Source organism: Antedon mediterranea, chromosome 2 (assembly GCF_964355755.1).
Source record: "Antedon mediterranea chromosome 2, ecAntMedi1.1, whole genome shotgun sequence".
Taxonomy (NCBI): domain Eukaryota; kingdom Metazoa; phylum Echinodermata; class Crinoidea; order Comatulida; family Antedonidae; genus Antedon; species Antedon mediterranea.
This window is the reverse complement of record NC_092671.1, coordinates 5,328,709-5,356,560: the sequence shown is the minus strand read 5'-3', so window position 1 is coordinate 5,356,560 and position 27,852 is coordinate 5,328,709. Positions and strand designations below refer to the sequence as shown.

Here is a 27,852-nt window from a genome sequence, read left to right as displayed (position 1 = left end):
ACGTACAGTAAAACTCCCGGATGATTTCTCGTAGTCTTTTAACCAGTCGTTAAAATAATAGAGGGCGATGTTTATGAATTTATTGAAGATCCATTTATAATCAATTATATATGGCTCTGATTTATTGTTGATTGTTTGATAACGTATTTTCTTTAAATTATTTTATTCACTTTCATTTGTGTGAATTGGATATTTACCGTTATTTACTGGAAAATAAATTTTCAAAACAAGTTTGTGTCCTTTAAACACGAACAATACGTGGACTAGGCATATTTCGAACAACTACTACAGTACGGTACTATGTTGAAATAAAAATGTGTTCCTAATTTTTCTTAAATCTTCGAACATTAAATTTAGGCCTATAGATGAACAATGTATTTTTGGCAAACTAGTATGGTAATAATTGCAGACATTCAACACAAGGACGTTCCAACGGGACATCTATTGATTGGGGAAATACATTAATGAACATTTTTAATTAATCTAGCTATTGTTTTTCTTCCATCAGAACTATTTTTTATCTATGTTATGCGCGATTTGAACGATTTGCGCAATTTGAAATTGCGCAAAAAAATCCTTGCGCAATTTGAAATTGCGCAAAGAATTCTTGCGCAATTTAAAATTGCGCAAGGATTTTTTTGCGCAATTTCAAATTGCGCAATCAACTTGCGCAATTTCAAATTGCGCAAGAAAATCTTTGCGCAATTTTAAATTGCGCTGCACAATTTGTAAATTGCGCAAGATAGTTCTTGCGCAATATGACACCTTTGCGCAATTTGAAAACGAACTGTAAATTTTCAAATTGCGCAACAAAATTCTACCAGACAATCGGTATTATAATAATTTATTGGAAACTAAATAACTCAAAATAAAACATAATAAATGCGAAGATAACATGTGTATAATAAATACATAACATTTATTATTACAATTAAATAATATTATCACTGTAACTTGAAATAAATCAAAATAAATGTAAAAATTAAGTTTTTAATATTAGTTTAAGCTAGGCCATGTAACCTAGTCAGTATCAGTAGTCCAGACCCTAGCTAGGCTAGAGTAGTATAGCCGGCCGCCCGCGCCGCGCCCGCCTGGTGTAACACCACCGCTTCGTTTTCCTTCGTCGGTTCTTCGACGGTATGCTAACTTATAACAATATTTGCACTACTAAAATAAGGAAATGCGATATTTATCTTTAATTTTGAATCATTCTTAGAAATTACTATAAAAATATGGGTGTGCATGATTTCACAATCTGTCGAAAAACCTTGCGCAATTTGCAGATTACTTGCGCAATTTAATACGTTGCTTGCGCAATTTGAAACACATGTTTCAATTCAAATTGCGCAAGGATTTTTTTTGCGCAATTTCAAATTGCGCAAATCGTTCAAATCGCGCATAACATCTCTACGAACATCTGCAATAACGAAATTTAAGACTTCCTACGTACTGATGGCGCTCTTTCATATAGCATCTAAAACTTCTCTGCGGTCTTCCAAAGTCATTTGAGTACAATGAATGTAGCCTGTGCAGACGTTCCAGAATATCCAGTATCCCATGTGTACACGGTGGGCCTTCTAACACGGTAACATCCTCCTAGAACATGATAGTGCGTGAGTAAACATAATCCAAATCAACAAATTTATTAATAGTGGTATAGGTCGTCTACGTACACAGGCCTACGTTGGAAATACCTCATATAAAAGGTTAAAATAATGAACAACAGTGCATTTGGGAGGCGCCGTAAACCTTCCACTCACGCAGAAGTAAAAATTGCCGTCACAGGTTTACGAGGAGTCGGAAAAAGTGGTAAGTAGGCCTATGCTTAATATTTAATTTTTTGGCCAAACATTCAAAAGTTATCATGAGAATCACAAACCTTCCGCGAGCATTTAAATGATGATAAAATAGGTACACACGCGCGTCATAATTTCTGTCATTAGCTGTGTACGTACATGGATTACTAAGGGCAAAACAAGGAAATACAGACATTTATTTGCAATTAAAGTTCACCTTTTCGGTATTTTTTTTAATGTTGTCTTGATTCCAATTAAAATTGTTCATGTTTGCAGTTGTGTAATTGGAAATATGTGTCGGTATTCGACACACAACACTTAATATTGTACATAATCTAGGTATTGGCTGATTTGGTATGTACCGGTAGGTATTAACGATTTAAAAGGGACAATATCACTACAGTCATCATTAGCTTTACAATAATAGGTTGAATGTTTCTTCTCTCTCCCCCTTCTCAATATGAAAGATAAGTCATTAGGTTAAAATAGCACATAATCTTACCATCCCCTCCCACACCTTAATTTAAAATCATGGATCCGTCACTGGTTGATGTGAGTAAGGCCTGAACATTTTAAAAATCTCGTTGAAATTTTGTTAAAGTTGTTTTTCTGCATCATTAATTGTATGTCCATAGTACTGTATTTCACCTGTCATCGTGCTTTTTATTCCACTTGGAATAGCTGGTCTCGATTTCATTGCTAAGTATCGGACTAGCAAGTTTTCCCATTTGAGTAATTATTGCGGTATGTAGGCCTAGAATTTTTTTTAGACAACCAGACATTATCTCACGGTCGTCGAAAATGTTATCAAATAAAATATATTCATGAGCAATTGCGTTTTCCAATTTGATCAATCATTCTGACATTGCTACTGTACTTAATTAAGAATTATTATGAATATTTTGAATATACAGTACTGTTATATTTGTTATGTACATTTGTATACCGTAAATTAAAGGACTTATCATTATTAGACCATCTTATTATTGTTTTATATAAATTACTATATTATACAGTAGAATTTCTTACTGCGGTCAACCCCTTTTCAGGAAACATCCTTATTTTTAGAAATACTTCGTTGTGTACCGAAAATGTTCCATTAATATCAAATCAAATCAATCAAATCAAATCTTTATTCGTTCCATATAAAATAAATTGTACATGGAAAAATTGTTTTCCTCGACAGAAAAATATGGTAAAACATTCATAATTACATCATACATAGAACAAATTTACAATTTAAAAACATTAATTAATAGGGGGTTCTAGGTATTTTCCTCTAACCCAGGAAATGACGTACGGTAACGTGACGTACACGACATAGAATGTTTAATACGTCTACAATATGAGGTGCAACTTTTCATTTGTGATTAGTTTGAGTGTGTTACTTTCCGATTCGGTCTATCAAACTATGGCGCGCCGCAATTACATAATCGAGTTTTGAACATGATGAATGTGATTGCAGTTTGAGAAGATCCCCCACATAATATTCCGCCGGGAACCATAGTAATCCCTAGACCCATACATGAAAGAAATGTTCAATCATCATTCAATTCAGGAACGCGGGTGCGTCACATTAAAATCTACTTTAGACGTGCGAGAGACGGAAAAATAAATAGATTTTCAATGGGTTTTCACATGAAGAAATAATCAGTGAATAATTTGTCATCACTTCCAATTATGTTTCTAAATTTGGATCGCCTCCTAGCAGGAGTAAGTGAAGAGTTCAAATCAGAAATGCCGCTGACGAAATATTTCATTATTACGGTAAATAACTGCACTATTATTTCCTCCAGTGGTACCATGACGCGATTATCAGTACATTGACGCGCGTAATAGATAATAATCTACATGCGCGCTGAATAGACGATACTTGACGCGCGTTCAATGGATACAACTGACGCGCGCACTCAATAGATAATAAATTACGTGACGCTCAATAGATGATACTTGATAATAATTGACCCGTGCTCCCAATTGATGATTGTTACGCTTTTTCTACGCGCGCATTAGTTTAGTGTCTAACGATAACCAAACGGTGATTTCAAAACCGAAACCTGTTGAATTAATTCCAAAAAGAAATCATCAAGATCACTTTGCTTCCAAATCTGCCTTTTGAGTAGGCCCGCATTACATATTTGCATTTGTATATTAATACACAGTACTACTTGAATATCAACAGTCTTGGCTGGTTTAGCTTATACTATTTCAAGTGCTTAAATTATGAGGATGACGATATTACACGGTACACAATCAACTGCACTATTTAACAGTGAAAATATGATTGGCAATCCGTGTGAAGTAATTTGTATTCTCGAAATACCCAGCGGTATATTGACAGGTACCCGTGCATGGTCAACTTGGGCCAGCAATGCACCGATATGGACAAATTAGAATTGTTAAAATGTTCTGTTCTGTATGTATGCATGAGTCGGCCGCGCATAGTAGATTTCAATGAAGGTTTTATATTTTATTGACGGTTGTAGAGTTCAGACGCTTGTAAGTTTCAATTACTGTTATTTCATTGACGATTGTAGAGGTTTCACAATACGGTTGTAGTTGATGACGCAGTCACTGTATACTTCTTCAGTCATGGTTGTATATTCCGTGTATAACCTGGGATTGCCTGTAAAGTGTAAACCCTTGTCGTCTTTTTTAAGGAGTTACACGATCAGAAGTCCAACAAACATAAAATTGTAATGATTACATCTATTTTTATTCATTACTTCTTAATTTCAAATCTTTCTTAATAATCAACTTCCATAACGTGGACAGATTTTGCATTTGTTATTATTATTATTGATGATATTAGAATTTCGAATACATTCATATGTAGGCCCATATAGGCAGATCCGATCTTATCGCATTTGTTTCAATTTGCTTCTTCTTACATTTCTCAACGTAATAAATACCGTCATAAATTTAATTTTGAAGTTTCAGCTAGGAGTTTATGATTACCAATTGGGAATGGAAACAAGAGTAGTTAAAACATCGCAAAATAAAATTAGTTTTGCGAGAGATTTATACGATAGGTGATTGGGCTCAATATAAATTTAATTGAAAGGAATGTTGAAGTGCATCCAGTATGTGAACAACCACTGTTGTTGCTGTGTTGAGTCATGCGTGGTCTAAAATTGGAATTTTTGCATTAGGCCTAAAAATGTATGATATTGTACACATTAGGTGTCACCGGGTTTGGAAAGTCTTTACCGCCGGGTTTGGAAAGTCAAAATTTCAATCGTCGAGTTTAGGTTTTGCCTTTCAAAATAATTATCGGAAGGCCTAGTTATGAAAAACCGACGAGCACAACTTATTTTGGAACTTCCCGTTGTGTTCATTTCTAAACATTTTTTTTAAAGGCGGCGAACATTAAAGGGCACAATGGAACTGGTGGAACGCGCATATGTCAATTCATTAATGTCATAGTGGCACAACGTTTTGTTTACGGTGCATTACACAGTAGGTCTATATAATCATACAGTATATTATATATATTTTCGTAATTTGTGGTGATTTCACAAAAGTGTATTATGTATAGGCCTAAACAAATTTAGTTTACATTGTGTTTTCACCACAGGCGACAACAAAATATAATTGATGATTGATAATACAGTAGTTGAAAATATTCTTACATTTAGATAATAATATAATACAGTTCATTAATTATAAATTATATTTATTTTGACGTTTGACGTGCTATGGAAGAATGACTTATTATCCATCGTTTTTATGCTGTCGAATACTCTACATAATGGTTCATTATAATATAATGATAGAACATTTTCTCTATAATTAAATGTCATTGACCGAATAGTGTCGATTCATGATTTGATGACTGGTTGTACGTACGTAGGTAGTTATTTGTTGAAACTAACATTTTGTCACTTTCGAATCGTGTTTCTAGATTCTCGTATAACATTATAACATCCCAACGATGTTATGAACCGAAATGAACTTTATTAAACAAACGCTTCATTTACTGTAAAACAATACTTAATCTGTCATTTCGAATTAATGACTCACGTAGGCCTACATTAATCGTGCGTACCAAACAACCGTAGCTATTCATGTTTGTTAATATTAAGGTGACGGGATCATCAGTCATGTCATATGAGGGCGTCTGTAATTAGTGCTGTTCCACCATTGCGTAAGATCGTCCAGTGCAAAACCTTTTCGGATATTGTCTCAGTCGGTGGCTGTGATGTCCCCCTTCCTGTTGTCTAGTTCTCCCCTCTTTGGGAGGCAACCACTCTACAAACTCCGATTCAGTCAATTTCATTCAATAAACCTATTCTAAAATCTATCTTCAAACAAATATACGTCAAACCCTACGCCCCCGTGCAATTCATTTATAAGATTTGACATGAACAATTTCTACGAAGAAAGGTATCCAGACCTATGCAGGTTACCAGACTTTTTCTTAAATCATTCAATTATAATTTCACCCCACTTTCTTCCCACACACTTTATGCAGAAATAGCCTACTATAATAGTGAATTCCACTTCACGACGATGTCAGGTTCCTGATCCGTTGAAGATCCATTTGCTCAGTTAATTAGGCCCACAGCTAAACTTTAAAACTTACTCTTTACCGTTAAAAACCCATAAACCTCCACCAACGTTTTTAGCTAAACTGTAGAGTCAATTAGCTGAAAATGAAAAGTCAAATAAGAGGTGTTTGCCGAATTAACACGTACCCTCACCTTTCGTGAGAGGAACTACAAAAATCTAGACTATTGCGCAGTTGGTAAAATAACCCTAAAGTATCAATCAAAACACTGTACGTGGCCAGGTAAATATCACCTGGTGGTAACAATACAACCTCCTGTATATTTACACAGAACGCTATAAAGATAGATCTAGGCATATTAATAAGATATGTTGGATGAGATATATAAAGGGGGTGTGAAACTGGTTCAGTTCAATTAACAGCGTGTCGTTCACTCTATTCGGTTACTGACCGATTGTAATTTACAGACTGCCTTTAAAAACGGATTTAGTCTGGATGTCCAGTTATAATTAAATACAACGTTTCTGATTGGACAGAAAGTGGAAGTACTCTTAGTAAGTAGGTTCTTCAAGTGCCGTGGATTGCTTCACATTCATGGAGCTTCGAAGGATGATGATAAATGTTGCCACGACAACCCGAAGGATGCTGTTAAAGTCCTTGATTATTTTAGATACGAGCAATTGTTTAAATAAACCTTTAATAATGGATGTTCTCATAAACAAAATGTAAACATTCTTTATTTTATTTCGTATGACAGGCTCAGACAGAAGAGAAATACTCGAATGATTTCCAACGTGTTAAAGGCAGAAATCAAATAATCATGGGATTTCTATGTTAAACTGCTAGATACCTTGCCTATTTTCTAAATACTGTATAGCTACCTGAACCTAAATATTGTCTATCAACATCTGTGTCTATCATTAAATAAAAAATAAAAAAAAAATAAATAAATAAAAGGCCGTTAAAAATACAGTTGAATGACTCTAGATTTTACTTGAGATGGTTTCGAGGAATATAGGTTCTTTTCATTTCGGTTTCCATAAATTATGCCACTTAAAAAAAACCAAGAATCAATAAATTATCAGCTGAGATTCTGATAAATCAAAACCGAGGTTAAAAAGAAGTAGGCATTTTCCAGACAGGTGACGTCAGCAGAAATTAATTTTAGAAATGAGCAAATCTGTGTAAAGGATATGATGGTGTAAATTATCTGATCACTATCGCTAGATCACCTGATATCAAATATTCTGTCAACAATCAGGTGTGTATTCAACTGTGTCTGGTCCAAGAAAAACAACAAACATGTTTGACCGCTGTCAATCATCTGAGTTGACGACATAATATATAAGGAAGTTTCATAATGCACGAGTTATTATTAATTTTATAAAGTCTGTTTTACATTACAGTAGGTGATTTTTTTTCGCGTGATTGAATTTTGACCTGATTGGTTGCGTATATTATTTATTTCGCACCGCACAATGCGTTGTGAGGGATGAATGGTTATTATAAGCTCTGTCTGTCTCAAACTAGTTTGACAAAAAAATTGTGATGCACCTAAAAATTTGGTAGTGATATGCCCAAATGGTAGTGATATGACATCGTCATGTCTAGACATGGGAACATCACATTGTTTTTGTCACATCAAGTTTGCTAGTGTAGACAGAGCTTTAGACACAAAAACTACAACTGTGCCAATCTTAAACTCAGAGATTGCCAAGGACGACATGCGACTTGGAGTCACTTAAAGACACACTGCCATCATACAACAAAGAAAGCGAAACAGAACTAAGCATAAACATTTTTTGTTTGTTTCAATGATGCAGTTTGTCTTCAAAAATTGTTTAACTCTTTGTTAAATCAGACTGCCTGTGACGTATGTAATCTGCGATATTTTTCAACCACCACCATTTAAACTTATTTTAATTTTAATTTTAACCGGTGGCCATGACTTAAAGTTTGTTTAACAAACTTATTTTGGCCTCCATCCACACACCACCTTATCCTAAGTTTGTTATTTCAAAGTTATCGAATACTATATTATTTATCATGTGATTGTATTTATTTGTGTGTGGAAAACCAATAAAACAAACAAACAAACAAACTTCAGAATACAAGTAATAATACGAATACGAGATTAAAGGCTGCGTCACGACCAGTTTCACGCTTTTTAACAGACACTGCGCGCCGCGGCGAAGAATATGTACATAGTACATTACTGTTGGTATTTGTCGCAGCCAGACATAAGATCAAAAGACTGTAACGAGTTTTACAAAGCAAGGTCAGTGTCCTTTGTTATATTGCCTTGATTATACTGAATCGATTATTTTATAAGTAGTATAGTGTCTGTATTAATTTGATTATCAAATTAAAATTCCGTCTTGAAACCTCTAATGTACAGGTGTTGTCTCTCAAGGCTAAACGTGACTACAAATATTATTGTCGAATTTGGAATATAGAAATATTGTTTGTATTGTTGACGATATAGGCCTAACTGGCTTATGTGGAATGCTAACAAAACCAATGAGTTTTACCTTAAAATTGAAAGTATTAAAATCAGTTCAAAATATAAATCAAATGGAGGTGGTATGCAAACGATTTGTGATGCAAAGTAACCTACGTGACTAGAAAGAAATCCATTTTAATCTACAGTTTTTGGATTATTAATTTTCCTCTTTGGATCTTAAAGCGACCGTTCATTCTGTCTCATGTTTTACATGAAATCCAAATTGAAAGATGGGGACGGCGGGGTATCTTGATTATTTACCAAAATTCTGTTTTGACATTGTTTTATATAGGCCTATTTAGGATCGAAGAAGGAAACCCATCGAATTCATTTATTATCCTCGATCCTTCTCATCATTCACGAAATGCTCTTCAGTTTTTATATATTTTTTAGTTTCTTTGACAATTAGTCATGAGAACAAATTCTGACATCTGACAGTATTTGAACGCACGCTGCACTTTCACATACTGTATTAAAGTATATTCACGCATAAATTACACAAACAGTGTTAAAATAAAGATGTGTCACAGTGTGGATGATGATTTAAAAAGAAGAAAACTTTAAGGTAGTTGATCGTGATCTGTTAGGCCTATAATCCCTCCTACCTTATTGTCGGAACTGCCACTCTCTTGCCTTTACAATATTTACATCAACACCTTTCCCGAATATTGTTGAAAACCCATCCATATGAAACGCGCGTTCTCAAGATATAATATTTTGTTATTATCATCATAATCGTCGTTATGCTCATCAGGATTATCTGATATTCAAATTATGTCCAAACTATATATCTTTATTTGGCATGTGGAAGGCGTTATCGTAAAGTTATTGCATTCAAGATTCTATAAGATTAATATTCTATTCCTACCCACACCGTGTAGGCAAATCATTAATCATAGTGTAAACAATTCTGTTTTAAATTATATAAATTTCTTAATTTATGTACTTATTACTCGGTATTTTATAAGAAAAATTAGTTTACTTCTAAAATTCATTTTTCAATTTATAGCCATCCTATGCTCTTTAATAATATAAATTAATTAATTAATTAATTAATTTAAGCTCTTTATACAAATACTAGTATTTTAACAACAATATCATCTTGCTTCACGTTCCTTGTGGTCGTGTTGAATGCACAAAACGAGGTATTTTTCAGCGGTTACCTAACACATTTAATAGGTTACTTGTTACTTGTTTGGATATTGATTTATTTTATGATAGTTTAAATGTATTTAAGGGTAAAATTGTTAAATCTCTTTAATGTTGTGATCTTTCTTTATGTTTTTGTTGTTTATTTGAATACATTTGATAGTTTATTATGTTTAGATTCAACCTGTTAGTGGCGGTTTCATCGCTGTTGGTTGACAACTGAATAAAATAAATAAATAAAATAAATAAAATAAATTATGTTTGTTTTATACCTCGTACACACACATGATATTTTCTACAAGAATCCATCCAAACAAAATCAATAATATATTAATTGTATTCATGACTAATAACTTATTTCATTTTTCATTTAGCAATTACAGTTCGGTTTTTAACCAAACGATTTATAGGAGAATATGGGCACGAACAAGGTATGTTTAACATTTTAAGAATGTATTATTATACTTATACTGTGTAATTATTTTATATGTCCATAAACTTTTACTTACATAGTTTCTTTTTATTTTTCAGAAACAAAATACCATCACCAAACAAAAATCGACGGTGATATAGTTTCTATGGAAATACTTGACATAAATAGCCAGGTAAATTGAAACGAGTTGATACAGTATAGTATTACTTAAAGCTACACTCTCAAACTAGTTTGACAACAAAAATGGCCAAATATGGTATGACGTCATTGTGTCCATTATGGTCACATCACATTTTTTGTCACATCAAGTTTGATAGCGTAGACAGAGCTTAAGATTACTAAATTACAATTATAAAAATACCAGTCACCACTATATATACAGTACAATAAGAATTTAAGAATCTACTCGAGAAATATTTTAATCATTTATTTTACCGCAATCTTTCATTTTTACATTTTAATTAACATTGTATCTAAAATTTCAAATGAAAACAAATATGGTTAATACTGAATTCAAGTATCTTATTATGTAAATATACCTGTATTTTAACTATAAAAACTTACTTTAATTGTCACGAATGTACACATGTATACAATATATTCATCACTGAGAATTTAAATAAACGTGAGATGAACTCACACAAGACAAAAAGAAAACCAATTTAAGAATGTCGTAAAACAGTAACTTTCACAATGTTATACATTAATCTACAATAGAAATATTTATCATTAAAAAAGATTTTTATTGCACTGGTGTCAAATGTAATGGTTACTACAGTTGCATAATATGATCACTTGGCTTACTATTTTTTTCAAATACGCCTTACAGGCATCATAAATAATTCCAATTAAAATTTAATTCATCTTATCTCCTCAGGATATATTTACAGATACACAGTTGATTGAGTGGGCAGACGGTATCATGTTAGTTTACTCCGTGACTGACAGAGAAAGCTTTGAGGCGTTATGGAAAGCTCAGAGCAAGATATCAGAGGCTAGGAAATCATTCCCCGTACCCTTCACATTAGTTGCAAATAAACAAGATCTACTGCATGCTCAAGTCGTGGATATCACAGAAGGTATACGCAATGACGTCACAGTGACTCGCGCTAGAGCTGTACATTATTATCAAACTAGTTTGAAAAAAAAGTGTGATGTTCCAAAATATGGTATGGTATGACATGACGTCATCATGTCCATGTGGGCAATTAAATCACATTTATTTTGTCACATAAAGTTTGATAGTGTAGACAGCTAGAGATTTAGCCACTGGGGTGAATTGCGAACCCTTCATTCGTCTGCCCGGTCACGACGTCATGGGCTGAGATAGTAACCCCGTGTTTACTTTCAAGGTTTCTAGACGCTAAAGTTGTACACCGAACCTCTAATTAAGTTTTTTATCCGAGAAGACCTTTTCTTCCAAAATGCTAGCACAGAGACTCAAACATGTGTCGAGTTTACTACTGGGCCAAAATCCATTAAAAATGGAGATAGGAGTCGAGAAGAGTAGGCTAGTGTTTTACATATTTAGTTATTAAACACCTATCTGTCTAACGACTAAATAAAGGTTGAATTAACTTTTGTGTTAATTGAACTGGACGACTATACATGTCGAGCTGTTCCATTAAGTTAGTGATTGATGTAACATGCTGATTATATACTAGTTGTAGTTTACTGTTTCAACTCTAAACAATTCATTTTTATTCTCTCTAGAAAGATATAAGTAGAACTCATGCATAATTGCACGACTTACCCAAAGGATTCATAAATAATGTGTTTATTAGTCAGCTACAATAACGAGTGCTGTAAAACAAGATATAAATCTACTATAGAAAATGGAAATGTAAATCCTTAATTACGGTTTCTGAAAATCTGAATTTCTTTACGTTTTTCAATACGACCACATCTGACCCACGACCACTATCATTTTATACATGCAATATTAATCTGGTAGAACATAATTTTAATTTGTGTGAAGGGGAATATAGGTTACTGAACCACTTTTGAGGTCTCTTGTTTAAAGGTCTTTCCATACTATTCATTGCTCGTCCTAGAAATAAAAAAGATTGCAGAAGTAGACCTAGGCCTACCATAATACAGTATCAAATTCATCCATGTATGTACATACTTCCATTCACCCCCTATTGGCAAATTCTGTCATTGCTCTTTCGAAGATTTCATTTGAATACGTTTTTTTTTTTAATTTTATGTCTTTGTTCCTCCACCAGAACTAGGAGCGAGTCGGCCTCGAACCCCTGCCGATGTTGTTGGTTCTTACGGTAAACGGCGCCCCTGCCTTAACCGCTCGGCCATTTGACTCGCTAAATGTATTTGGTCCTTGTATATACATATTCATTTTCCATTGCGAGATAATTGTTTTGTGTATAGACCTAATTTAAATAATTCGAAATACATCAACAGCTTAAACATTTGGGTAAATATAGTAAAAACTAAGTATGTTAATGTAGTTCTACCATACCATGCACATACATAATTAGTTCATTTTAGCTCATTATATAATGCAACGTATTACAGCAAATATTATGTTTTCTTTTGTTATGCAGGTCGAGAGTTAGCAAACGAATTGGGATGCTCTTTTAAGGTATTATCAGCAGCAGAAAATTATAAGCAAATAGTGGACACATTCTATGACCTTTACAGAGATATAAAAATGCTGAAACATGGTGCAAAACCTTCAATTATGGGGAGGATGTTCGGCCGTGGTAGAAAGCCTATGACGTTATAATGACGTTATATGACGTTATACTGTACATCTCAAAGTGATCACTGAGGTGAATTACTGAATTTAATTGATACAAATAACGAGACACAATAAAGGACTCAGAAACTGAGAGAAAAATTTTAGCATTTCGGCCCATATTGAAGATACTCGAGATTTCAATAATCTTTATTTTACGTAATAAATAATATACCAATTATTCTAAAAATCAATAAACATGGTATGTTGGTAAATAGGCCTACATAAAATAATCAGGACGGTAACTTGAAGATTATGTGGACGTATAAAGACAGGTATATCGAATGCTTTGCAAGAATTTTGCCAATCAGGAGTTTCCATTACCGAACATCAGTTTACATAGTGGCCGAACATCAGTTCGCATTGCCGGACATCAGTTTACATTGCCGAACATATTGCCGGGCATCAGTTTACATAACCGAACATTAGTTTGCATTGCCAAACATCAGTTCGCATTGCCGAACATCAGTTTGCATTGCCGAACATCAGTTGGCATTGCCGAACATATTGCCGGGCATCAGTTTACATAACCGAACATTAGTTCGCATTGCCAAACATCAGTTCGCATTGCCGAACATCAGTTTGCATTGCCGAACATCAGTTCGCATTGCCGAACATCAGTTTGCATTGCCGAACATCAGTTGGCATTGCCGAACATTAGTTGCCGAACATCAGTTCGCATTGCCGGACATCAGTTTACATTGCCGAACATAATTATTGCCGGGCATCAGTTTACATAACCGAACATTAGTTCGCATTGCCAAACATCAGTTCGCATTGCCGAACATCAGTTTGCATTGCCGAACATCAGTTTACATTGCCGAACATATTGCCGGGCATCAGTTTACATAACCGAACATTAGTTCGCATTGCCAAACATCAGTTCGCATTGCCGAACATCAGTTTGCATTGCCGAACATCAGTTCGCATTGCCGAACATCAGTTTGCATTGCCGAACATCAGTTGGCATTGCCGAACATTAGTTGCCGAACATCAGTTCGCATTGCCGGACATCAGTTTACATTGCCGAACATAATTATTGCCGGGCATCAGTTTACATAACCGAACATTAGTTCGCATTGCCAAACATCAGTTCGCATTGCCGAACATCAGTTTGCATTGCCGAACATCAGTGGGCATTGCCAAACATTAGTTGGCGAACATCAGTTTGCATTGCCAAACATCAGTTGGCATTGCCGAACATTAGTTTCCGAACATTAGTTCGCATTGACGAACATTAGTTTACATTGCCGAACATCAGTTCGCATTTCCGAATATCAGTTGGCGTTGCCGAATATCAGTTGGCATTGCCGAACATCAGTTGGCATTTCTTAATATCAGTTTACATAGCCGAACATTAGTTCGCATTGCCGAATATCAGTTTGCATTTCCGAATATCAGTTGGCGTTGCCGAATATCTGTTGGCATTGCCGAACATCAGTTGGCATTTCTGAATATCAGTTTACATAGCCGAACATTCGCATTGCCGAACATGAGTTCGAATTGCCGAATATCAGTTCGCATTGCCGAACATTCACAGAGAAAAACCTGTCAGTGTGACAGTGCATAAATAAATAGATCTGTGAAACGTATGTTGTTCTTACTAATGAGGTTTTAGTGGTAGTCATAATAATTTATCTGAACATTTATAGATTTGGAAACATAGCCAAGGTTTTAAGAAGACTAATGATAGCTTATTGATGAAACAAATCTTGCATTATTGGTTTTAACCGGATATAAATCAAAAGCAGGCCTTTTGAATATTATATAAATTGTATCGGATATAGAGAGCTAGTTGACACCAATCTCCCCACCGCCCCTTAGAGTGTCCCCTGTAGGGCTGTGTCCCATGCTACTCGTTAGTTTCACTGAACGTTTCCCCACTTATTGCAATCTGTATATTACAAAAATATAAGTTTGCATAATTATAATCCATATAGACACCCAGGGTCCCCGAATAGGTCTAAAAGAGAAAACTGTACGGCGTTCGTGTCCAACATGCTCATCGCAATTTATTTGACACATCGCGTAGGCCTACTGTACTTGTTCGCAGTCGTTATAGGCTGTTTTGTAATAAAATAAACTTATGTGGCTTTGAAATATTACGGTATTGTCGCTTTTTTTCAGAAATTATTTTTTAATCTAATGTTGAAGGATTGATAAGCTGCTGATAGACTGTTAATGATGATGATTATGATTATGATTGTGAGGATGATGATTATAATGATGATGATGTGATGATGATTATGGTGATAATAGGCCTAATGATGATGATGGGAGGATGATAATGTTGTAGGCCTAATATTGATAATGAGTATTATATGACAATGGCCCTGAATGTTGATGAGCTTGCTGTTATCGGTGATGCTGAATGACAATGTTGGAGCATGGAGGTAGGCTATAACTCCATGGTTGGGGGCAGATATTATAATTATAAATTAAAATGATTCTATTGATGAAGCGCATCATATCATGCTATGATCAGTTTTGCTGATTCTGATGATGACTAAAATAATGTTGAATGATAATATACAGTTACGATATGATGATGCGTACATTAATTTTATAATAATATGATCAGAAGTAAATTTTGATTATGTAATGGGCCTAAACTAACTATAGAAAGGACAATTTAGCAGCCTACTGTATATATTATTAATATAACAAGGACTTCGGCAGCCGTGCCGATAGAAAATCACCGTGTCAATAGCTACACCGAGAATCAGAAATAGCATGCGGAAAAAAATAAATAAACCCAGCAGAGAGAAAGGAAAGAATCAATACATTTCTGTTTTTAAATTGAGATGGAAAGTACGTGAAGTTTTTATTAGGTTATAGTCTACATAGACAATAATCCAAGCACTGATTTTAGGTAAGCAATAAACTATGTATATCTCTTCTTGGCTAGGCTTGGCCACATAAACATCAGAGTGTATCGCATTTTCCGGCACAGGAAGAAAATCGTTTTCTCGCCTTGCTCAATCCAAACACGCGTGGCTTATAAGTTTCTATGTGGGGCCTAGGTCGCTGTTTTAGACAACTGTTTGAGGAGTGACCATTTTTAAATTATAGAGAAAAGAATATTATAATTTTTAAAATAACTGTATTGTTTTGTTGAAAGTTGTTAATTATTATTTAGGTAACTAATTTAATTAAAGATGTATTGTCCCTTGAAACACAAAAAATGAAAAAAAAAAACATTCTAAATTTAAATTGGCCATATCAAGTAATATTAAAGTTATTCACTTTAAGTCGAAAATTTGAGGCAAAAACAACAAGTTTACGTAATTATCAGGTAAATTAATTTGATTACATTTTGTCTGGAAAATCATCACGAGCGAAAGTAAACAAAGATTTCAAACCACGAGTATGCATTATGCATGATGCTAAATAGGATTGTTTACAACTCGTAGGGGTTGAGAATGTGTTTTCACACAGATCGCGAGGAAGTTTTATGATTATGCATACAGAGTAGCCAAACAAGCGTGCTGCATTATGAGATATGTTTTGATCGAAAACTTTGACTGGAAGTCAAAGTTTTTTTTTGAACAAAAAAATGTCCGTATTTTGGTTAAATTATTTTTTTTTCAACTAATTTTTGGTGACAGTTAATAACTATTATGATACTTCAAAATGACCTACTTTTTTTCGAAATATAAAAAAAAATAAATTTTGGAATTTGTCAAAGGGACAATACATCTTTAAATATAGAATACTGTACATACGGTACCCCCTCTGCTGCCTGCTGTGTGTAACATGCATGCTGGACATTGTGTACTGTTGATTTCAGATGGTGGAATTTGAATAAGCCTAGGTAGGTCTAGCCTATTCAAACTAATCACCAATCATGAGACCTGGAGTTGCAACTAAGAGAAAGGTTGAGGGTGACCAGGACCCAGACTATGAAGATGCCCCAGCAACTGCATCACCAAGCAAGAAACCCAGAATACAAGAGGAAGATGGTAAATCTTTTTATGTCTTATACTGTGCTTTTTTACCCCTTTTTGGTAATATTTTCTGTCTTTATAATAGATTGTGAACATTTGTTGACACATTTTGTATCTAACACAATTGTAAGTGATGTTCCACTTTTTAAATACTTTTACTTTTTAGTGTATCACTTAAAAAGCATATATAAATGATTTCTTTCAGCTGCCCGAGAAATGACTGTAAAAAAGATTGAATGTATAATAAAGAAGCAGTTTGCTATCGAAGCAAAGCAGAAAGAAAAGGAAATTGAACTGATAGATGAGGTAGGTCAAAGTTCAAAGATGTTAGGTCAGCGATAAATGTTTTATTGCACAGTAGTTTAATGGTAGATTCCGGATTGATCTACTACAGTCAAATATTGTAGTTATTAGAGTAAGGTTGACCGTAACAAAATGTAAGAGGACCCATTGCAGACAAAAGTCTGTGACAAAATATGGTGCGATATTCTTTTTTTTTACAGTTTTTTTTTATCAATTTTATTTTCCAGAGAATTCATCAAGTGCGAGTGATGCTGGATAAACTAAGAGCATGTGTTGTTGCTAATTACTATGGCAACATAAGAAGCCATACACAATCAGAGGTGAGTATGTCATTCAGTTAGTTCGTAATAATAAGGCATATTATTTTTAACATTTTATTTTTAACAATCTTTTATAAATGTGTTATTACCGAATAATATCAAACCATGTGATGGATTGAATTGATACTTTACAACGACAAGTACACTAGAATGGATCCATCACATGTTGGATGAACCTAAAAGCTCCCAAATATCAAAGACCCTTTACTTTTAATCTAAACTATGTCCTGAGAATTGAGATTAATTTTCCGCTAAACAATTGAAAATTAAAGCTCTGTCTACACTATCAAACTAGTTTGACAAAAAAAGTGTGATGTACCCAAATATGCTAGTGATATGACTTCATCATGTCCATATATGGGCACATCACAATTTTTTTTCATATAAAGTTTGATAATGTGACCAATTGAATAGCACAAAGAAATTTGCCATACTTGTAGCACTAATTCAACCCCTGGTTATTTCAGTCTATTTTGTGAGAACCCTACCTTCATACACGCTATAACTACCATTATTATTCCCAGAATGTGGACACCCCTTGAATAAAAAATGGAACAGTCTGCCCCTTAGCAGGTTGTATACTGTTTACACATCACCACCACAGTGGGTTTATGAAGTTTAACCAAATTTTCTTGCAGAAAAGCAAACAATCAAAAGTTGATATGAATCACCCAGCCATTAAGAGAGTTATGAGGCAACTTTCGGAACCAACAGCGCCACCAACGGGAAACGATAAAAAGACATCTAATGAAGAACGCTCGACACCTGACTCGGAAATCTTAAGTCGGGTCAACACGGAGACCAATGAGATGGAAGTAGAAGAGACAGCACAAAACTCAGAAAAGGTAAAGAAAACAGTTGCATACAATTAATGTAAAAGGTGTTAATGTAAGGCCTAATAAAAGCCAGAAAATGTCAGAATATTCGCCTTTTTTTGTTGTTTTTCTTCATTCACTGCATCATAATTTTTTATTTAAAATAGATAATGAATAATTGTAATTATCATAGTGTTATTTATAATTGAAATTTCATGTTTTGCACACATCAGTGATTTTTTAATAGCACCCTCTATTTTTATTTAAGATGTAGACCCAGTAGTATTTTTTTTTCTTGGCAAAAAAATCAGCTGAATAAAAAAAATAATAAATCTAACGCTGTTTTTAAATTGATGCTTCCTTATAAATAGATTTGTTGCTGTTAATTTATGACATTGTTGTACAAATAGTTTTCCTTTATTTTCTCTCTTTGTTATGCATTGTCTAAAATGTTTGTTTATTTATAGCAGGAGGATGTGATTAACGTACCTCTTCAACGGGAAGGATTCCGGTATGACGTCAGAAAGAGAATCATCGTTGGTAACGTATCAAAGTAAGCTAGCTGGTTGTTAATAAAACATAGACATAAGACACTTTCTTGTCGCTGACAATCCAAAGGGATTACAAACGCTTCCAATCAAACATACATACTGTAAAAATAAAGAGATATAACAATTTAAAAAGAACAATTAAATAGCAGAGAGAAAGGGCTAAGCATAACAAGTTACTATTTACTTCATTAAAGAAGAAAATACCCTTAGCAACAAAAGAATCGCAATATCTGTCGTTAACAACAGCAGGAACTGTCATAGATCCACTTCTAAGGATAGTACATGACTAAGAACCATATTATAGAGGGAGATGAAGTTCATCAATTTTAATAGGATGAAACAAACATTTTACAAATGAGAAAAGACCAATAATAGGCAGGTAAATCTGGAGTAGTGGCTGACTACTAAATAAAACCCAAAGGATTACCATACCTTGATGAATGATGTGTGTTCATCTAAAGCTCTGTCTACACTATCAAACAAGTTAGTCAAAAAAGTGTGATGTGCCCAAATATGGTAGTGATATGCACAAATATTGTAGTGATATGACATCCTCATGTTCATATATAGGCACATCACATTTTGTTGTCAAAGAAAGTTTGATAGTGCTAACAGAGCTTTAGACAATGTAATCGAGTGAGTGGCTAACCCGGTTAAGACAGTTGAACCGTAATACATAGCTCTACTGTATATCAGCAAGGTTTCGAGTATCACCTGCTCCATGGTTCTGATAGTAGAACGAGTCTTCTTGGATAAAGACTATACGATGTAGGTCCACATCTGCCTCATATGCACTTTAAAGAACCTAGTGCATCTTTCGAGACTAGTAAAGAGTTACCCCGGTGTACTAGTCAACACAAAGCCACTGTCTTAAGTAGGCTTTCTAGTAGGCCTAGTTCCATCATGTTGATTGTGAAAATTACATTGATGATAATGAAGATTCTGCTTATTTTTTAGATATATATCAGCTGATCAAAGAGAAGACAGTGATCCGTCCACTCACAAGTGGATGGTATATGTCAGAGGTCCTTCCAATGAACCTAGTATCGACCATTTTGTAAAGAAAGTTTGGTTTTTCTTGCATCCAAGTTACAGACCAAATGATTTAGTGGAAGTCAAGTAAGAAGCAATAGAAACATTATTTTGTGTATTTTTTAAATATACTATTATTACTGTCTATTTGTACTTTTTGATTGAAAGGACAAATAGACAGAGTTTATAATAATTAATAACTTTAATATACAATATACATAATTATAAAAGGTTTTCTCAAGTTGCAAGTTGTTGGACTTTTTAATATGTGTTCACTGGATATATAGCTTATTAGCAGAACTTTGCTAAAATATTTATTATAAAAAGTGAGTGGTTGATTAAAATAACAAATAAAACAATTGTTAAATACCTTTCTCTCTTTTTCAGGGAACCACCTTTTCATCTTACTCGTCGAGGCTGGGGAGAATTTCCCATTCGTATTCAACTTCACTTTGTTGATCCTCGTAATAAAAAAGTTGATATCATTCATCAAATCAAGGTAAATCTAAAAAGTATTTTGATAATTTCTCTTATAAAATTTGTAAGTTAACACATTTTGATCAGTTCTTTAGTTAGTGGAAAGAAGAAGAAAAAAACATAAAAAAATATATCTTATTTTTTGCAGCTTGATCGTACCTACACTGGTCTGCAAACTCTCGGTGCAGAAACGGTAAGAAAAAATGTTTATATTTATTACAGTAGAACCTGTTCTTTGGGAAACCCATATTAGTGGAGACCTCTATTAATAAGGCACTTATTATAACTTTCATACTTAGCTATGAAATTATTTGGATTATTTCCTTTGAAATACTAATTTTGTTGCTTGTAGATCGTTGATGTTGAATTGGACAGGTATCTAACTGATGATAATGGATCTAATGATTTTCCAAGACCTGCCTCCCCAGCCATCACAAATGTGAATTACAGAGAAGGAACCAAACCACAGATCCCTTTGTCTAGACCCAGTACCCCAAGTCAATCTACTTCCACAACACCTGTACGTCAGAAATCTTCCAGTCTGCCTGTAAGTCCAGAAGTTTCGAAAGCTAGGAAAGAAGCACTTGATAAACTAATAGACAATCTTGGAACGGATTCTGATCTAGAATCATCAGTCACCACTTTAGTAACATCTACTGCAACGAAAAAGACTACAAAGCAAGAGGAAGATTCTGTTAGTAGTAGTAGTAGTGAAAAGAAGAGTACTGTTACTCCAGAAAAAAAGAAAGAGGTTTTAGCAGTTCCTTTGGAAACAGATTCTTCAAGTTTACCTATCAGTGGATCTTCTGATGATTTGAAATTGTTAACCTCTATTCCATCTACCTCCACAACAAGGACTATGCCACCTCTTGGACCTATTACAAGTGGATTAAGAGTTTCACAATCATCCGTAATACGGACAGGAAAGATTGCAGAAAAGACTGACATCCTTAGCGTAGAATCTAAGATTCTTGAAGAATTAGAAGATGGGTCTTCGGGTGCAGTAAATGTAGCAGAAGTAGCTTCAAAGACCTCTCCAGGAAAAATGGCAATTAGAATCCAACATGGAAAGGTTGTGTCCAATACTGAAGATGGAGGAAATGAGGATATTCAAGGAAAGATTTTACCTTCAACAACTGTTTCTTCTCCATTGACTTCTGTTACAAAGACAATAGTTACACCTTCAAATGTTTCCAATCCAGTCAAGTCTGTGGCATCTCATATACCCTCTACCTCTACTCAGATCCTGTCTCAAATTTCAACCTCTGATAAGCCTACAATTGTTACAGCTGTCAAAAAAGTTCAAGGAGGATCTCAGGGCAAGAGAAGTGGTGCTCAAGTAGCCATTACACAACCTCCTCCTGGAGCTCAGTATTACATAACTGCTACATCTTCAGATCCTAATCTACAAGGCAAGGTGATACTAATACCACAGCAGGTGTTTTCACAAGCATCTGCTCAGCAGAAGACAACAGGAGGTAAAATGGCAGGTCGTCCACCAGCTAACAAGAATCCACAGACTGTAAAGTCTGGAACACCTGTCAAGAAGGCAGCTGGAGGAAGTTCTAAAGGACCTTTTCTATCACCTAGTAATGTCCTAATACTGCCACAAGGATCTATAGTCCCACCTTTACCTTCTGGAAGTATTGTTCAAATTCAGCAAGTTCCGACACAAGGGAATAAAGCAACCGTAGTTCAAGCAAAACAGAAGACTCCTTCTATTCCTGTAAAGAGTGCAAGCCCTAAACAAGCAGCACCAAAATTGGCAACTCCTGCCACTGGTCTCATACAAGTACAAAGAACTCATAAAACAGGTGCAATACAGAGCCAAACTCTTCCAAAAACTCAGGGTGTGAATATACTACCAGATCAAAAGGGTCAGCTTGTACGAACTCAGTCAGGAGGTGTTGTTCTTGTACAGAGAAGCTCTGGTTCACGTCAACAAGCAGCTAGTGGAATGGCACAAGTCAAAATAGCTCATCATATTCCAATTCTAACCCAGAAGGTATCTTCACCTATCCATTCACCCAGTACATCCACAAAGACAATGGTCACGGTTGGACAGTCAGCACTGCCGACAACAGGACAGAGCATTGTCATTGCAGCACCTAAATCTTCAAATTCATCAAGCCAAGGCGATACACAGGTGACAAAGGTAATTTCATCTAAAGGTGTTTCTCTCATAACTGGTCAAATCGGAGTTGTGAAGGAAAGTGGAGTCATAAGGTCAGCTCTCCCTAAGAAAGTTCAAGACACAGGTAATGTGATGAAACTTCAAGGCTTGACAGTAGTTGGTGGCAAGTCTTGTCTCCCTTCATTAAGTAGTTCATTTCCAAAAGCTAGCCTAGTTGACACCAGTGGTAAACAACCAGTGTTGACTATTGGCTCAGATGCCCTTTCTGGAATAGCTTTAAGCTCAGCAACTACTGCATCTACATCATCTGGAGCTAGCACATCAAAAGGTGCAAGTGTAGTCAAACAAGATTTCCTTAAGAAATTTATTCTTACTCCTGTAAAACAAGAACCGAAACTCCTGAGCCAACAACTTGTGCAACAGGTCGTAAGCCATCAAGCCCTTGGCATATCTGGGATCACTACAACAGCCTCAAAGTCTAAGCACAGTTCGAGGTTGGAAAAAACAATTGAGATACCGCCAAAGAAAGGAATTGATCTTAAGGAAGTTTCATCGATGGAAAACCTTGTAAAAGCAGTTGTGAAAAGAATACCAATGATAAACGGTACTAATGGTGAGTTTAATCTAATCATAGAGATATTATCACTATAATATCTCTGTGATCTGTTCGATAAAAAAAATATAGTTACATATTTTATAATACCAATATCAGGAAGATAGCACTCTAGTAAGCTCTGGTATTTGGATTAACTGGGTGCAGTAGATTGTACTATTCCCCTCATGACAAGGCAATATCTTTATAATATGACATACAGTACTTGAACAGACTCAATCAAACATGTTTAATCCTTTGTCTGCAGCATTGTTTTACTGGCATTATGTGGTCTGCAATTAAATATTATTTTAACCGTACAAAGCAAAATTATGTATTTATTTTTTTATTTTCAGATCCTACAATATTCCCGTTTTGTGCGCCGTCCTTGGAGCAGTTTCAGTCCTGGCACATCATCAAGAGGAAGGCATGTGAATGGCAGAGAGCAGTGGCAATCAAAGAAAATGTCAAGAAGCTCATATCAGATGCAAAGAACAGTACATTCAATCTGAAGGATGTCTGGACAACGAAGCAGATAATGGTCTGGTGCCGTGTTCATGGTTATATGCCATATGTCAAAGGTAAGAATGATCTTACCTATCGTTACCTGTATGAGCCAGGGTTAGAATAGCAGTAATTATATTATAATGCCCAGTTCCCAAAAACTTTCTGCACAAAAGACTTTGGAACCATACAGTTGGCTACTTTGACAGGCATACATTTTTTATTTCTCTTCTCTTCAAACCTGTTTCAGAATCACATTTTTTTACAATATGCCTTCCATAGCTATACCAAACTTTCATAGTTGTAGTTGAGAGTATGGCAATGTCAGTATATACACAACACACACTGAACAGGGAGTTGACAAATTCTTGCACTGAATTTCCCACATGCAACATGAGCAGTACTTTTTACTTACTTGATACAGCACTTGTAGATTATCCTCCGAGTACTCAGTTAGGGCCCGTTTATACAACATGACAACATAGAACCGTGTTAATTTAGAAATGGATAAAGTAGCCTTTTTAATTAGCCAGGGGACAAGTTGCCAGTTATTATAGCAGCAGACATTTGGCTGTGACTGACCTTCCTGTTCATAACATGGCAGTTAACATTCTATCAGAAAACACATGTATATCTTTGTTGTTTCATATTGTAATCAGTATTGTTTTTATTTTTTTTTGGTTTTGTCCAACAAAACTACATTCTTATTATTTGATTATTAAATAAACCAGCTTTAGTGACTAATCGATCGAAATGAAACAACGTACATGACTTCTATTGTACTGATGCCGCAGAGGCAGTAACTATTGGCTTTTAATCAATCGAGACATGTGTGAATAATCACTACAGTGACCTTTATTTATTTTTTATTTCATTCAGTTTTCAACCAACAGCGATGAAACCGCCACTAACAGGTTGAATCAATCTTTTATTATCATAGAGATTGTTTGTTCTCCCTTTAGATAAATCACCTCAAACAGATTGGTGTGACATTTGTGGAGAGGTGAAGAAAGTTATAGACGAAGAAGGCAAAGATCAGACTGAGGCACATACTACTGCAAAATGTAAAGAAAAATGGTTGTCAGAATTTGGTAAGAGAAAATGTATATTATTTTTTCATACATAATTTTGATTTTTTGTAATTAGAAAGATTCATGAATAAAAACCCCCACAAAACTTTATTTAACTAATACAGTGTATTCATATCTTTTTTTCAGGGTTTTTGAAATTGAATTCATATTCATTACCAGATGATATTCGAACTAAATTAGAAAACCAGAAAGACAATTTGCAGAATCATTTCCAAGACACGGATGACTCGGACATTGATATCATCTCCGTGGAAGGTCCAACTCAAATTACAATAAAGAGTGAACCTTCTGGAGAACTTCTAAAACCAAAACTGTTTATGCCGCCCAGTGAGGGCGCCACATTGATAGAAGAAATGTGTCAACAGGTTTGTGTATTTTATGAATAATAAATAATAATAAACAAATCAATTTATTATTTTGGCAGTATTTTGGAGAAAGAGTCCATAGGGAGAGAGGACGTGGGTCCATTCTAAGTATAGAATATCTCTCCACATTCTTTGAGAAAATACAAAGAGCTATTACTTGTGTTTCTATACTATAAGATTAGTTTTAAAAGTAGGCAATCTTGTCTTCAAGGGGTAATTGAATGGTTTGGATTTTTTTTTTTATATATTGATTGATTGATATTATCAATAAAAATGATATATTGTATATATTATTTTACAGGTTGGAATCAAACTGAACCAAGTTGAAGTTTGTGAAGATGTGTATGCTCCAGTCACGCAGGAGATGCTCTTTAATGTAAGTCAATTTGTTTAGTGAGCACTCACGTTATGCTTTGTGCCTTATGGATCTAGAATTTTTTCACATATTTTAAGGAGAAGCCAGAACAAAAATCCTAGTAATTAAGTTATTAACAATTGATATTTGAAATAAAAGAGAAATTAAAGTTTGAAAAAACTAAAAATGGAAATTATTTCATGATATTTGAAAGTTATGTTGCAAAGCAGTGAAATTAACATTTCATGATATCACCACTGGGATCACATCAGCTTTACTAACTTTGCTAGGATGTGGGATCCACAAACTATTCTAGAAATTATTTTGATCAAATAAGTGTAGCTTAAAAAACACGAGAAGAAAATATATAAACTACAAAAGCAACACATTGCAAGGAATATTGTAAACATGTTTCTTTCATTCATTCATTCATTCATTCATTGGTAACAGAATTTAAATGAGAAAACTTGTATTGAAAAGCTTTGTGGCTAATTAAATAAATAATGGGTATATCTCTGAATGAGACTATATGAGGTACTACCACTGGGTATGAAAAGAAGGTCTTGGATATCTGAAGATACACTAAAATGTTATCACTAATGATCATATGTTTTTTTAGGCTGCTAAGCAGTTTATGACAGATCTTGTACGGGACTCTCTTGGCCAGGCTTACAAGACTCGCAGTGACTGCAGACCACCACAAGAGATCCTGCCAACCGATGTCTACAAGGCCGTGACATCCTCTTCATGCTTTGAGCTGTTGACAAACAAACATTTAGGAGTGCAGACGAGAAGTGGCAAATTAATTAAAGAAGAAGAAATAGATGAGGAAGAATAAAATTAGATCTTAAATCTTAAACATTTTATAGAAAAGAAAGAAAAAAACAGTGACTGCTGTAGACCACACTAAGATACTGCCAACCGATGTCTACAATGCTGTGGTACCCTCTCCATACTTTGAATGATATGGAAGAGAGGGCAGAAAACTAGTGGGAAATTAATTTAAAAAGAAGAACAAATTGGAGGAAAATTTATTCCAGTCTAGGTTAGGTTTGTGTATTGTGAAGAGAGAGTGAAACGACTTGAATCAGATGGATTATTTTGCATGAAAATATCACAAAATTTGGAGAAAACTTAGGATTATACCCTATACTGTAAAAATGTCGCCTTATTCCTGAATAAACTTAATAGATTTTAAACAAGAAGAAAAAGAAAATACAAGAATCTTCTGTAAGTGAATTGGCGTTTTTATTAAATCCTGGATGCAAGTTTCGTAGGTAAGTGAAATTTGCCATCCAGCTGCTGTCTCGAGATCAGTGCTTTAAACATAGGCGAGCGCGGTGGAAAATCCGTTTGATGTTAGTGTCGATACCTATCCTTCCACTTATTTTTACCATGGCTACAGACGTCTCGTCGGAAAGCGTTTTGTGGTCTGGTCAATTCTTATGTCACACCTAATGCATATTCAATAATGTATCTGGATATAACTAATAAATAATTGATTTTTTGTCTGCATCGTTTACCTACGAAAAGTGTTTTAGTGGTCCGCTCCAGGCTAATAAACTTTCCTCCAAATATGGTATTTTTTAACGGATGAAAGTAAACGTGTCATTTATTCACAATGTGTTGAAGCGACAAAAAAAAAATGAAACAACACCATGCCTCTCGTGTAGTAGGCCTATAGGCTGTTTTATTTCTCATTCGAATTCACATTACAAAATCTGATTCAAATGGACGGAATACTAAAACAAACAGCTAACAAAGATCAGTATACGTTTTAATCAACAATTAAAATAGTTATAAAGATAAAAACGATGTTATTGCAATATCACGTTATAAAACTTTTAAAAATTTCAGTCACAATATTCGTAACTAAGTGTACTCTAATTGCACAAATTGCATAATTGTAACTAATTGATATTTGTGAAAACTCGTAGTAAAGCGCACTTTACATTGTATACACATTTCGAATTCACATTAGAAAATCTCATTCAAATGGACGGAATACTAAAACAAACAGCTAACAAAGATCAGTACTCAGTATTTTACCAATTAAAATACAGTAGTTACAAAGATAAAAACTATGTTATTACAATATCACGTTATAAAACTGTTAACAATTCCGTCACAATATTCGGAACTAAGTTTAATTTACACACAAATTGCGTAATACCTAATTGATATTTATGAAAGCTCGTGCTAAAGCGCACTTTACAT

At 34.5% G+C, this 27,852-nt stretch overlaps 2 protein-coding genes across 2 annotated transcripts; both read left to right on the top strand.

The window, feature by feature from the left end:
- The first annotated feature begins 1,451 nt into the window (after positions 1-1,451).
- On the top strand, positions 1,452-15,239 carry LOC140039535 (ras-related and estrogen-regulated growth inhibitor-like). Its single transcript, XM_072085146.1, has 5 exons — positions 1,452-1,809; positions 10,333-10,389; positions 10,490-10,563; positions 11,269-11,470; positions 12,956-15,239. The coding sequence occupies exons 1-5, from the start codon at positions 1,716-1,718 to the stop codon at positions 13,135-13,137; spliced, it is 609 nt and encodes a 202-aa protein (XP_071941247.1). The 5' UTR covers positions 1,452-1,715; the 3' UTR covers positions 13,138-15,239.
- Positions 15,240-15,876: 637 nt separating this feature from the next.
- LOC140040150 (YEATS domain-containing protein 2-like) lies at positions 15,877-27,205 on the top strand. Its single transcript, XM_072085857.1, has 15 exons — positions 15,877-16,021; positions 16,940-17,111; positions 17,302-17,402; positions 17,627-17,719; positions 18,358-18,564; positions 19,002-19,087; positions 20,043-20,204; positions 20,505-20,616; positions 20,743-20,787; positions 20,947-23,341; positions 23,677-23,901; positions 24,787-24,915; positions 25,042-25,280; positions 25,582-25,656; positions 26,255-27,205. Exons 2-15 carry the CDS (start codon positions 16,997-16,999, stop codon positions 26,471-26,473), a joined length of 4,203 nt encoding a protein of 1,400 aa, XP_071941958.1. The 5' UTR covers positions 15,877-16,021; positions 16,940-16,996; the 3' UTR covers positions 26,474-27,205.
- The last annotated feature ends 647 nt before the right edge of the window (positions 27,206-27,852 follow it).